The following is a 14,110-nucleotide window of genomic DNA, read 5'->3' as shown; positions in this document are numbered from 1 at the left end:
ACATTTCACTGTGTTCCTACCATTCTAAACTAAAGTGTAAGAGCAGTGCATAAGTTACTCTTTGTCTTTTTTTTTTTTATTACATATGTTAGCCAGCAGGTGGTGGCAAAAGATCATTTTTGTGTGTAATATGAGTCAGGTGATGTGAAGCCAATCCGCATCTATTTGCAATAGCTCTTTGTAATCGCTTACTACTCTTACTACACTGCACTATTAAATCTGGGAAATAAACTGATTTAAACGAACAACTTCAGCATTGCGGCTCATCGCAGATGAGAGACACAACAGACTGATTAATTACTCAATGGGTGTTCTTTAAAATGGCAGAGGACATTGTGGTTTCTATATTGATCGACCTTTGTGCACCAGCTACTGCGAAATGAGGAGAAATACCCCCATTGTATGCCAAAGCTGATCTTCAGAAAGCTGCAGCATCTCTGCTTGGGAGTGGCAACAGGCGATCGCACACACTCCGTCTCTCTCTCTCTCTCTCTCTCTCTCTCTCATTCACTTACACACACACACTCACACTCACACACACACCAGGGTTTCCGTTGTCCTGTAATTACCGGACATTGGCCGGGAAAAAAATGAAATGTCCGACAAAATTAAATCTCTCCGGTCAAATTGTCTGATTAAAATTGCCTAATAATCCCGTCCCCCTAACACAATCTGAATTTGAGAATAAGCCTAAAATGTATAAAGCAAAAATACACCGACCTTTGGCTATGTTATAAAGAAACAGGCTATACCGTTTGAAAGTTATTAAACAACATCGCATGCTGCATTTCAAATAAAGCGCACGCCTAAAACGGCTGTAATATAGACATAAACAACGCACGATTGAGTGAGATGTTTCAAATATGGCCAGGCCCAGGCAGACTAGCCTTAAAAGCTTTTTTCAGAGGCCAGACGCGACGGACGATGGTGAATCTGGAACGCCTGAAGCCTCAGATGTCCAGAGCCAGACAGCTCCACCACCGCCGGAGAAAAAGCCGAAGTGTAGGGCGTATCGGTCGGAATGGAGTGACAAGTTCCCATGGCTAAGATGTGAGATAGTTGATGGTAACGAAAAATGTTCTGTTCGCACTGCGAAAAGGCAGGACGACGCAACGGATTCACAAGAGGGTCGAATAATTTGAGTGTCTGCTCTCATTGAACATAGTCGGATGTGACATTGTATTTATTGTGACAGAATTTTTTTTATATTTTATAGTATAAATATAATATCAAATATATTTGATAGTTATGTATACATTATTGTATTTTAAATGGTGTAAAAACTTGTTATTGGCCTCAAAATAAAGCACTTTCCCTCTGTACATGAATGTGGGGACGAGCACTTCTGTGGTGGAATTCTATAGAATTAATAAAAATCAAATATTGCCATTGATGGCTCAAGAAGGTGTAATTTTTCAAATAACTTTGTTTTATTTTAAAATGTAAAGAAATTGTAACCCTAAAGTGTTTAAGTGTAATATTTTTGTAAAGGCTAGGGACAGAAAAATGGACATTTCCATAGAATGACCCATACAGGCCTATTTGTAATAAGCGAAGTGCAGCATTCTTTTGTAAGCCTATAATTCTAATATCGTTCTCACCTATTATATTATCTTATAGCTCTTCAAGAATATGCAGAACCAGCGATCAGAAGGATTATTTGCCATTTTACAAGCATTGAGTCTGCGGACACCGCTCCTCTTATCGATGCCGTAAGCCTGCGACGTGATGCCCTCGCTGTCATGACAGCGCTCCGTGGCTATGGAGGATTTCATTTCTCCACAGCCTGCAAAGTCCTCATATGTGATTTCAACGAAATGTATCCAGAGTGGACCAAGCTCGCCAAGATAGCCTGTGTAATCCCTGTCTCAAGTGTTTCTGCAGAGAGGGGGTACTCGCTGCAGAATCGGATCAAGACGAAGCAGCGAAGTCGCCTTGCGGAGAACAAGGTTACGCGGCTTATGCGCATTGCAAGTTGTGGAGAGACACTGCGAAGTTTTGATTTTAAGTCGGCAGCTGCACAATTCAGCACTGCAAAACAGCGTAAAAAGTAGCCTAAAATGACGCGAGACAATGTTAAAGGCCTAGTCATTTGTTTGTTCCAGTTCATTTGACAAGGAGTCATTTCACGGTGGCCAATTTAAATGTTACCAGCTAAATGAGACATACTGAGAGTGTATAATTAAGTTCGCTTGAGTAAAAACAATAGGCTGCTATTCAGATATTTTATGTGGGGAAGGGGGGTTTGTTAAACTATGAATGTGAAACCATAGTAAAAAGAATTGATTGACGCCAATCGGACGTTCATGTTTTTTTCCTCTATTTGAAAGTTAGGCTAATAAACATGTTGCATTCTATACGGCCTGATTATGTCATTTTTTTAAGTTACATAGCCTGCCTCCAGTTTTCCTCAACTTGACTAATTATATTTGATATTTGACCGGCATATCATCAAAATGTCCGTAAAATGAAACCTCTGCCGGTCACTTTGACCGGCACCATTTTTTTCTAGCGGAAACTCTGACACACACACACATCCTTGTTTATCCAATAACTTGTTTGAAACAGCACAAGCTGTGATACAATTTCTGAAGTGACATGTTTAATTACTAATGAAGGCTCGGATGCATCATTTGTTTTGAACCAGCAACGGCAGATTCTGATCCGGCGTGTAAGAAAGTAGTTCCATGCAAAAATGTGTTTTTTATGACCGTACTCAGTTTTTCTTAATTTTTAAAATGTACTTGTTCATTGAACTGTTGTATATAAGCAATATCACACTCGCAATCATGCTATATGGCCCAACAATCAGCACTGCTGTGATTACCTACAGCACTCGGCCTGCGGCCGAATCACATCAGTGCTGATGTAGGGCCATATCGCACTCTTGCTCTTGTGATATTGCTTAAATAAATAAATAATATATATATATATATATATATATATATATATATATATATATATATATATATATATATATGTGCATCAAATTATCCAATCATTATTTAGAGCAGGCTATGCAGATAAATAATGGGGCTTTCATCTAAAGTCTAATTAACATAATGGAAATTAACATAATGTTATCAACGGATGTGATACTAGGATTGGAAAATGGTGAATATAGTGTTTAGGAACCAACCTCATGCAAGTCAAGTGGGCATCATTTTCACACATCATCTCATCTGGTAATAGCATTAACGGAAAAATAAAAATTTTTTTTGTGTAAATTTGTCTATTTGTATGGCTTTGGCTCTCTGTGGAAAAATAAATGATAGAGAGCAGGTTAACATGGAAATTTGCGGGAGCAGGTGGATGCAAGACAGAAACTTGTGAGAGCAAATGGGAGACAACATCTGGGATGGCATGAGGGAGTAAATGATGAGAGGATTTTCATTTTTGGGTGAACTATCCCTTTAAAACATTTGATCTCTTAATTATATATGAAACACGTCATATCATGGAAGAAATCTCTCTGCAAAAAAAAAAATAATAAAAAAGCATTCATAAAGGCAGCAGTTGAAGTAAATGTTGAATGAACCTTTTGTCCCTGACTTCAATACATATTTTGGGGCTTGATTGTTGTAGATTTTTCTTTTAAGAATTGAGAATGTCAAGGAAGCCTCTTCAAAGACCTGTCTATCAAAAGGTTGAGTCTTTCATTGACTATTTCATCATTGTTTGGCCCCTTCGGGGGTTTTAGCTTTGGCAAAAGTAATTGAGTTTTGGCCCAACCCTTTGCCGGAGGAGAGTACACGCTATCTATCTATGTCTGTAAAATGTATAGCCAGTCTTTGGCCACTTTGTTTTAGTGGCTTATCGGAGCACCACAAAAGCACTTTGCCAAAGTGTCAAAGAGGTGCTTTCATGCACAAGTGCTGGAGCTATAATAAGCAGATAACACAGTTGGGAGTGTGTTTGATGCCATTAAAACCGATATTTAAGGGAGCGCTAAATGGAGAAACTTGCGAGCATGTGGTGGGGAAGGGATGTTTTACTGTCCTGATGGTCCATTTGTACATCCTGCTGGCCAACTCTTAACTTTATGATTAAAAACTGTTGGCAGGCTTTATATTGGTGTCTGTGAGCTAAAAGAGATGGAATGGAACAGCACCGTGCACCAATCTGACCACTGTGGGAAGTCGAACATATTGCTGGCATTTCTGTTGATTGTTTCATCACCCCGCTAGTAAAACAGGTGTCTCTGAGTGTATATATGTGTGTGTGTGTCAGGCAGTGTTCGGAAAGCTCCTTCGAAACAGCTACAAGCTGCTCATAACCTAAAGTAGATAAACTAAATTCAAGCTACTCTTTTAAATTAGTAGTTAGCTAAAAAAGTAACTACACTGAAGCTATTTAAAGGGATAGTTCATCCAAAAATTTTAATTCTGTCATTTTCTCACCTTCATGCCATCCCAGATGTGTATGACTTTATTTCTTCTGCAGAACACAAATTAAGATTTGTGAATATTTTAAGAAGAATATTTCAGCTCTGTAGATCCATACAATGCAAGTGAATGGTGACCAGAACTCAGAAGGTACAAAAATGACATAAGGAGGCATAAAAGTCTTTTTATCCAGTATTTGATACCAACTGTGCCGTTGTAGCATTGATAGTTTCAAAACAATAATTTAAATGTGTGTGTTTGTGTTCATGCAGGCTACTGATCTGGACTTGGGTGTTAACGGGCATGTGCGATACCGACTGGTCAGTCACACTGACCTTTTCAGAATCAGCTCTGATGGCAGCATCTTCTCCATTGTGCCTTTGGATCGAGAGGAGAGGGGACAGTTTGATTTAGTGGTGGAGGCTTGGGACAGAGCCAAAGACCCTCGCCGGACCACCCTCACACTCTCCATCACAGTTCTGGATGTGGATGACAACAGCCCGGTGTTCTCCCAGTCTGCATATCATGCTACTCTGCCAGAGAACAGCCCAGTGGGCACGGTCATCCTTAATATCAGTGTGAGTTACACAGAGACATAACGTGAATATTCACAAAAACATGACGTGAAGAAATTAGCCTCTGGAAAACACTTTTTCTCACTTTCTAAACTTGAAAAGACACCATTTGAATTCATGCTGTGTTCCTGGGTGGAAGTTAATTGATGTGGAATATGTAGCCAGTTTACTTGTCTCTGTTGAGGGACCTTTAGAAAAAGGCTAATATGCATGTACCCTGCTAAAAAGAGAAGCTTAAAGGGATAGTTCACCCAAAAATGAATTTTGAAGACTGTCTGAGATGTTGTTTTCCGTATGATAGCAGCCATAAATGTGACTTGTGAGCTCTGTTTCTTCAGAAGTCATCCGATTGCTTTTTGAGTAACAGACGTAAGTTTAATTGTTCCCTGAAATCTTTCTCTCCGCTCTGAAGCTCTGAATGTCATGCGCACTTCCACATATTTTGTTTAAATAGTTTTTTTCTCACACCATGTTTTCCTATGGCTTCAGAAGACTTGGAGTATATACTTTGAACAGTGATGCTTTTCTTTTCAGCAGGGTAATTGCTTTAATCTACTTGTGGTTTTTAAAAGTGTGAAGGTTTATCTATTATGTTCCCTGTCGAACATAAAGCTGTAGTTCTTTCATTCTACTTTCTGCCTGATTTCTCCCTCTGATACGAGGCCATTTCAGCTACACACACAATGACAGCAGTACACACATACACACTTTATCAGTGGTTTCCAACTTGTTTTGATTCAGGGGGCATGTTATTACATTGGACATCATGTGGAGAACCAACACAGTACCAAAATTGGGGATTTTGCGCTTTAGGCAATGCATGTTTTGGTGATTTGTTGTGATGTGTTGAAATCATGTTGCTGTCTTTTGAAAAACTCGACAGCTTTTAAAAATTACTTTTTGGTTTCTAAATGTCTTTCGATGGTTTCATACTTTCTGCTGCCAATAATTCACCACTCTAAATATTTTGTGGTCGCAAGCTATATTTATTCTCTATGCAAGTGAACACAGATTTAATGTAGTCTGGGTTGTGGTTTCTTGTTCTATGCGTACGGTAGTTGTATTCATGGTTTTCAAAGATCAGGGCATGAAATGTTGGCATCCGTGTTGACATCCTGTCTAAATTTACTAGTTTATATCAGCTGACGAATTAATCTGCGGCAGAGTACCATAAAGTTTGCTTGGACGCACAGCCTTCGATGTCAATAGCAAAAGATATGTCAACAAAAGATACAATCAGCCAGTTCGCTTCACGTCGTTGTCCTGACCACCTTGTCTGCATTTATTGTATGCTTATTACATACCTATTTACCAAATAAATAATTAAATGTATACAAAATATTGATTATTGAAATTATGTTTATTATGTGAGAAGAAAGAGACCGCAGACTCTCCAGAAACCGCTAAATTCAACTCAAGTTTGCAGCAAAAATCTCAATATTCATTCAATATATGTTTCTTGCTTTTATTTATATATATATATATATATATATATATATATATATATATATATATATATATATATATATATATATATATATATATATATATATATATATATAATATTTATACACCGATCAGCCACAACATTAAAACCACCTGCCTAATATTGTGTAGGTCCACCTCGTGTCGCCAAACTGTGCCAACCCGCATCTCAGAATTGCATTCTAAGATGATATTCTTCTCAACACAGTTGTACAGGGTGGTTATCTGAGTTACCATAGACTTTGTCAGTTAGAACCAGTCTGGCCATTCTCTGTTGACCTCTCCCATCAACAAGGCATTTCTGTCCACAAAACTGCAACTCACTGGAGGTTTGTTGTTTTGGTTTTGGCACCATTGGGAGTAAAATCAGTTACAGCAGTTACAGAAATACTCAAACCAGCACATCTGGCACCAACAATCATGCTATGCTCCAAATCACTGAGATCATGTTTTTCCCCATTCTGATGGTTGATGTGAACATTAACTGAAGCTCCTGAACCGTATCTGCATGATTTTGTGTACTGCACTGCTGCCACATGATTGGCTGATTAGATAATCACATGGATGATTGTTGGTGCCAGACGGGCTGGTTTGAGTATTTCTCTAACTGCTGATTTTCACGTGGAACAGTGTCTAGAATTTACACCAAATGGTGCCAAAAACAAACAAAAAACATTCAGTGAGTGGCAGTTCTGTGGATGGAAATGTCTTGTTGATGAAAGAGGTCAACAGAGAATGGCCAGACTGGTTCGAACTGACAAAGTCTACAGTAACTCAGATAACTGCTCTGCACAATTGTGGAGGGAAGAATATCATCTCAGAATGCTATTGGTGGCACAAGGGGGACCTACACAATATTAGGCAGTTGGTTTTAATGTTGTTGCTGATTGAGGTATATGACCAAAAGCACATGGTTGTCCTCATAACTTATACACTTCCTCCTCGAAACATCAATCCAAGGGATCAATCCAAGTTAAGCTCAATCGACAGAATAATGTTGTGGCATGATGTTGATTACCACAAAAGTTATTTTGACTCATCCCTCCTTTTCTATAACAAATAAATAAATAATAGAGCTTCCAGTGAGGCGAACGGGGGCCAATTTCTGAACGTTAAAATACTCACTTTTTCAAAAGTATTGCCATTTGAGTTTTAACAGAAGAATTAATGTAAGTTGTTTTAAAGTGAAATGCTTCAAAATGTCTGCCTTTAAACCCTCCAAAAATTGGCCCCATTCACTTCCATTTTAAGTGCCTCACTAACTACGTTTTCATCCAAGGATTTGTTTGTGAAAAAAGTTTTAGCGCATCAAAATAAAGCTGAAGTTATTATCAAATATTATTGTTATTATCAAATATAATAAAAATTAGCACATTGTCGCTAAAATGTCACAAATGTCGACATAATATTTTTCTGTTTAACTCAAGCGCATAAACTCTGTCGATACATTAAATGTTGCGAAAAACTGGTTTGGAAACACTTTTTGTTAATAAAATTGGGATTAAAGAAAATGTAGTGTCATATGACAGAGTTTGCCCCAATCGTTATCATGAGTTCATCATGACGACAGTATTGAAAGCATATTTATTTTACGTGATTATGGATTGATCTTTACGGCATTTAGAGCCGATCTACAAACATGACACTTCCAGGAGTGCCAACACAAATATCTCGTGCACGTTGAACAAATGAATGGCCACTGTTTGCGATTAATTTAAATCGCAGTATCCATCCATTTATTTATTAAAGTTACTTTTCCACACCATTCAAATATATAGACGGCAGTCATGGAATTAGCCCACAAAACATAAAACCTATCATTTCTGTGCACAAAGATGTTAATCTAATCTAACAAACACACTTACAGCCCAATTCTCTGTATTAAACAAAATACATTACCAAACGAAAAAAGCACTGAATTAAAAAAATGTATTACCAAAAAAAAATATATATATATTTTTTAGACCTATATATGCCGTTTCTTTACACAAACTTAAATTAGCCCGTCTCTGTTTTATAGATGAATAAAGTCGGCTGATTGACATTCTCAGAATGTTCTGCACTTTTTCAAGACCATAAACTGTGAGAACTATTTGTCCAATGCTGAGTTCACTTTCAGAATACAAGCTTTTGAACATTTTAAAACGTTTAAATATTTTAACCATCTTTACCGCGGATCACATTTACTGCTTCTTCAGAAAATGTAAATATGCATTATGAAGCTAAAATGTATTTTATATTATAATCAAGTTCAGATGGTCGTTAAAAGTTGCTGGAGAAATATGCGGGACATAAAGCAGTTGTGATGGCGATGCTTTAGATTAGATGATTGTTCACAATATTGAATAATAGGAATATATCATATATAAACCCTGATATTACACCGCATCATTGTTGTTTTCTTTATTAGCTGTGCACACCGCATATACACATGGATTGATGCTCCTTATACTGAGACAAAGTTTCCCCCACTACTTCTGCCAGCAGGTTTCCAGCTTAAACAGAGCCATGACGATCCGCTTTCGGGTCGGGACCGGTGCCGACCTGCGACATGCTCAATATCAGGACCAATATTACAGTCCTATCAGAAGGGCAACAGCTCCCTTTTGATTGTAATTCCTCCTCTTCTGATTGCTTTTATTTGTTAATTAAAATGACAGTAAACTGACTAATTTCAAAGAATTGTCTCAATAATCTCCCCATTTTACCCAAACTTCAGAGGAAAAAAATTAGGGACATCTGGGAGGCGAATTAGCGATAAACACACATTTCTAAATGGAAACGGCTTCAGGGCAGATTTCTGTTGCGCTAAACTAAACCTACGTGTCAAAAAGTTTTTTTAGGCAGACGTCAACACGCACACCATTTTTTTATCGATAATAGGCCATTTGAATGGTACGGAAGAGGATTAGGGCCAAGCAATAATAAAAAAATAAAACCATCTCGAGATTAAAGTCATTATATTGCGAGATTAAACTCGTAAAATTTCGAGAAAAAAGTCAAAATACAATCTTGAGAATAAACTCATTAAATATCGAGATTAAAGTCATTATAATGCGAGATTAAACTCGTTAAATTTCGAGAAAAAAGTCGAAATACAATCTTGAGAATAATCTCATTAAATATCAAGAATAAAGTCATTATAATGCGAGATTAAACTTAACGAGTTTTTTCTCGAAACACAACGACTTTATTCTCGATATTTAATGAGTTTATTCTCAAGATTGTATTTCGACTTTTTTCTCGAAATTTAACGACTTTAATCTCGCATTATAATGACTTTATTCTCGATATTTAATGAGTTTATTCTCAAGATTGTATTTCGACTTTTTTCTCGAAATTTAACGAGTTTAATCTCACATTATAATGACTTTAATCTCGAGATGGCTTTATTTTTTATTATTATTGCTTGGCCCTAATCCTCTTCCGTAGAATGGAAAAGGACAGAAGACGGCAAATGTCGCAATAATTTTTTCCCCGCATTTTCACTTTGTTGATAACAAAATGGCGTGAAAGGTGGATGGACACTAGGCTACTATAAACAAAATGTTTTTTTTTTTTAATAAAAGAAAAGGAGGGAATGATAATCAACATTTTGGCACAAATGCTGTCGATTTAGCATAGCTTGTATTGAACCCGAAATATTCCTTTAAAAACCTGTATTCTTTTGGCCTGTTCATGCAGTAGCCGTGTTGGTTAATTCCTCAATTCTAGCCGTGCTGTGTCTGGCTGGCAGTGAAGCATATCTTTCTAATTCACTCATTGCCTCAGGGTCACTACAGGATCTGTTTTTAATCATTAATGTAACCTACTCATGTAGTTCAGACAAAGTTTGAGAGTTTAAATTGATGTTGAGAGTTGAATTATTCATGCAAATTGTTTTGGTAATGATGTCTTATGTAGGCACAGGACCCCGATCTGGACACAAATGTCACCTACCATATCAGGACAGAGAGCGCACGGGAGCTGTTTGCTGTGAACCCCCACACCGGGGAGCTGAGGGTGCTTCGTTTACTTGACTTCGAGAAACTTTTACCCAATAGGACATCACAGACCTTTGTGGTTGAAGCAGTGGATGGAGGCAGTGGAAACATGCCCCCAGGATTAGCCTCTGTTACAGTCACTGTAATGGTAAGTTTCAATCACTATATCCCTCATGATTAATCTATCTGTTTACAAATTAAATGTTGGCCTTCCAGAAATTATCGTTTGCCTTGCTCTTGCTTGCACTGTGCGGTGCATCTGTAGTCTGTCACTGTTAGTGATGGGGATTTTGATTAATCCCATTTGGAATTCCCAATGTGCTCTCAGTCCTCGTGGTGTCTTGCCTCAATCCTGGTGGCGGAGGATGAATCTCAGTTGCCTCTGTGTCTGAGACTGTCAATCCGCACATCTTATCATATGGTTTGTTGAGCGCGTTACCATAGAGACATAGCGTGTGGAGGCTTCACGCTATTCTTCGCAGCATCCACGCAAAACTAACCACGCACCCCACCGAGAGCGAGAGAACTCATTATAGTGCTCAAGAGGAGGTTAACACATATGACTCTACCCTTCCTAGCAACCCGGCCAATTTGGTTGCTTAGGAGACCTGGCTGGAGTCACTCAGCACACCATGGATTTGAACTTGTGACTCCAGTGGTGGTAGTCAGTGTCAATACTCGCTGAGCTACTCAGGCCCCGGTGATTCATCCCTTTTTTGATTCATTCCAGACTTGATACTTTTGAATCAATTCACCAGCTTTGTTCAGATTTGCTCTTTCTGTAGGTTATATCATTACACCAGTATTGTGTCTACACACTTTTGGCCATGTAGTGTCTAAAGTCTGTGTTATATTCTTCTCTTATAAGACTTTGACAAGAGAGCTAGAGCACATAAACCAAGAGTGTTAATAATTCTTAGACATTTAACCAGTTTCTAGGTTTATGTATTTTTAACATTAGTTTTAGGTAGCAAAACAGCCTACAGTGTGACCAATTCTACATCAGCTTAAGCTTAAAAGGAAAAGTGTTTCAGCAAAAAACTTTCATGCAAGGAAAGACATAGCTTATTATGTCCTCTCAAGTCTCCCAAGAACCCCTTATTGTGTCTGTGTTTGGAATATGTATTGATATTGATATAGATATATGTGCGCACTGTTTCTAGTTGATAATTAGTTGCTGTAGAAAATGAAAAATTATAAGTGAAATGAATGTGCTACCTGATGCATGAATTCTCGGGATATCAGTGTGATGATGATGTAGGTTACATAGGCCCCAAGTCAACGTCCCAATGGAGAAAACGGTCCCAGCGAGGTTAAAAGCACAGTTTCAGAAACACTTCCCTTGCATATTTCATTGAAGGCAGTGGTTCCCAATTTATTTGGTCACTCCCCCATTTTAAACTAAAGAAGCTTTTGAAATAAATACAAATAAAAATCATAAACAATTATAAAAAAATACATGTATTCATTCAGCAGATGTTTTTGTACATGGTGACTTACAAAAGGGGAGAAAAAAGTTATTTAACATTAAAACTGGATTTTCTTTTAGCTTTGTGTAACTTTTTGAATTAAAAGCAAAAAAAAAAAAATATATATATTTTTTTAATTTAATAATGAAAAGTCTGTTTAGTAAAATGGCTTGTAATATATCTAAAATAAATGTATAAAAAGTTACATTGATTTGCATGAGCAATATTAAAAGAAATATTGATCTTGTGTGTGTCGTCAACACAGTAACTTTAATGAGTGACAACCACTGCAATAAGACTAGATGCCTTTTATTTTTCATCTGTAGAGGTAAAGGACACACACAGATGTGTGAGATTGAAAAATAAGAGAGAAAAAATTGCAATTTCCCTCCATAGTATTTTCATGAGACCTTTTATTTTGGTCTCGAGGACATCCTTGAATAAGCACACTATCATAAGAAGGACAAAGGTTGGGGTATTGGCTGGGGGAGGGGGGTGTAATTTGGATATCTGAACCTGTCTGGCCTCTCCTTGGACTTATAGAAGGCTTCTCTATTGAGTGTATTTGTTCACATTGCATCTCTTCTGTTTTCCGCAATCACCTGTGGCATCAACATTCACGGCCCCTGACTCCATTCACAATGAAGTATACAGTATGTCCTTATCAGTGAAGCGCAACAGTGACTGTTCACTTTAATAGCAGCACTAGTTTTAGAAATAAATTTTCACAGAGATTCAAAAACGAATTGTTAGTCATGAAACTAATGCGATGAAGTGCAGCATTACAAACTTTGGTTTGAGGCAAAAAAGTATTTGACAATTGAGGACAAGAAATAAATAATACAAGATAATGAACTTAAATTAGGGAATTAACTTAATTACATAATTGAAATATTTTATGCAATATTGGGAGCCTGGGTAGCTCAGCTAGTTTTGATGCTGACTACGACACCTGGAGTCACAAGTTTGAATCCAGTGCATGCTGAGTGACTCCAGCCAGGTCTCCTCTGCAACCAAATTGTCCCGGTTACTAGGGAGGGTAGAGTAACATGGGGTAACTCTACCCTCTCGGTGGGGCACATGGTGAGTTGTATGTGGATGCCATGGAGAATCGCGTAAAGCCTTCACACCTGCTATGTCTCCGCGGTAACGCGCTCAACAAGCCACGTGATAAGATGCCGGATTGACAGTCTCAAATGTTAAGGCAACTGAAATTCATTCACATAGATTGAGGTGAGTCACTACACCACCATGAGGACTTAGAGCGCATTGGGAATTGGCATTCCAAATTGGGGAGAAAAGAAAAGAAAAAAAAAGAAGCCAAGCTTAAGAAATGATCAATTAAGCTCTTGTTTCGGTTGTATACATAAAAATATGTGCTTTTATACAAATAATCAATGACTATACACTCACCTAAAGGATTATTAGGAACACCTGTTCAATTTCTCATTAATGCAATTATCTAATCAACCAATCACATGGCAGTTGCTTCAATGCATTTAGGGGTGTGGTCCTGGTCAAGACAATCTCCTGAACTCCAAACTGAATGTCAGAATGGGAAAGAAAGGTGATTTAAGCAATTTTGAGCGTGGCATGGTTGTTGGTGCCAGACGGGCCGGTCTGAGTATTTCACAATCTGCTCAGTTACTGGGATTTCCACGCACAACCATTTCTAGGGTTTACAAAGAATGGTGTGAAAAGGGAAAAACATCCAGTATGCGGCAGTCCTGTGGGCGAAAATGCCTTGTTGATGATAGAGGTCAGAGGAGAATGGGCTGACTGATTCAAGCTGATAGAAGAGCAACTTTGCCTGAAATAACCACTCGTTACAACCGAGGTATGCAGCAAAGCATTTGTGAAGCCACAACACGCACAACCTTGAGGCGGATGGGCTACAACAGCAGAAGACCCCACCGGGTACCACTCATCTCCACTACAAATAGGAAAAAGAGGCTACAATTTGCAAGAGCTCACCAAAATTGGACAGTTGAAGACTGGAAAAATGTTGCCTGGTCTGATGAGTCTCGATTTCTGTTGAGACATTCAGATGGTAGAGTCAGAATTTGGCGTAAACAGAATGAGAACATGGATCCATCATGCCTTGTTACCACTGTGCAGGCTGGTGGTGGTGGTGTAATGGTGTGGGGGATGTTTTCTCGGCACACTTTAGGCCCCTTAGTGCCAATTGGGCATCGTTTAAATGCCACGGCCTA

General features: G+C 38.2%; 1 protein-coding gene across 1 annotated transcript in view; it reads left to right on the top strand.

Moving 5' to 3' along the window:
• The window catches only part of pcdh15b (protocadherin-related 15b), a 314,409-nt gene that overhangs the window by 142,475 nt on the left and 157,824 nt on the right, over nucleotides 1-14,110 (top strand). The window contains exons 18-19 of the mRNA XM_052112379.1: nucleotides 4,658-4,963; nucleotides 10,349-10,576. Of these exons, the coding sequence (XP_051968339.1) occupies nucleotides 4,658-4,963; nucleotides 10,349-10,576 (534 nt within the window). The remainder of the gene's footprint in view (nucleotides 1-4,657; nucleotides 4,964-10,348; nucleotides 10,577-14,110) is intronic.

The sequence above is a fragment of the Xyrauchen texanus genome, chromosome 40 (assembly GCF_025860055.1).
Source record: "Xyrauchen texanus isolate HMW12.3.18 chromosome 40, RBS_HiC_50CHRs, whole genome shotgun sequence".
NCBI lineage: Eukaryota > Metazoa > Chordata > Actinopteri > Cypriniformes > Catostomidae > Xyrauchen > Xyrauchen texanus.
Note: the sequence above shows the minus strand (reverse complement) of the source record. Positions and strands in the feature narration are given on the sequence as shown.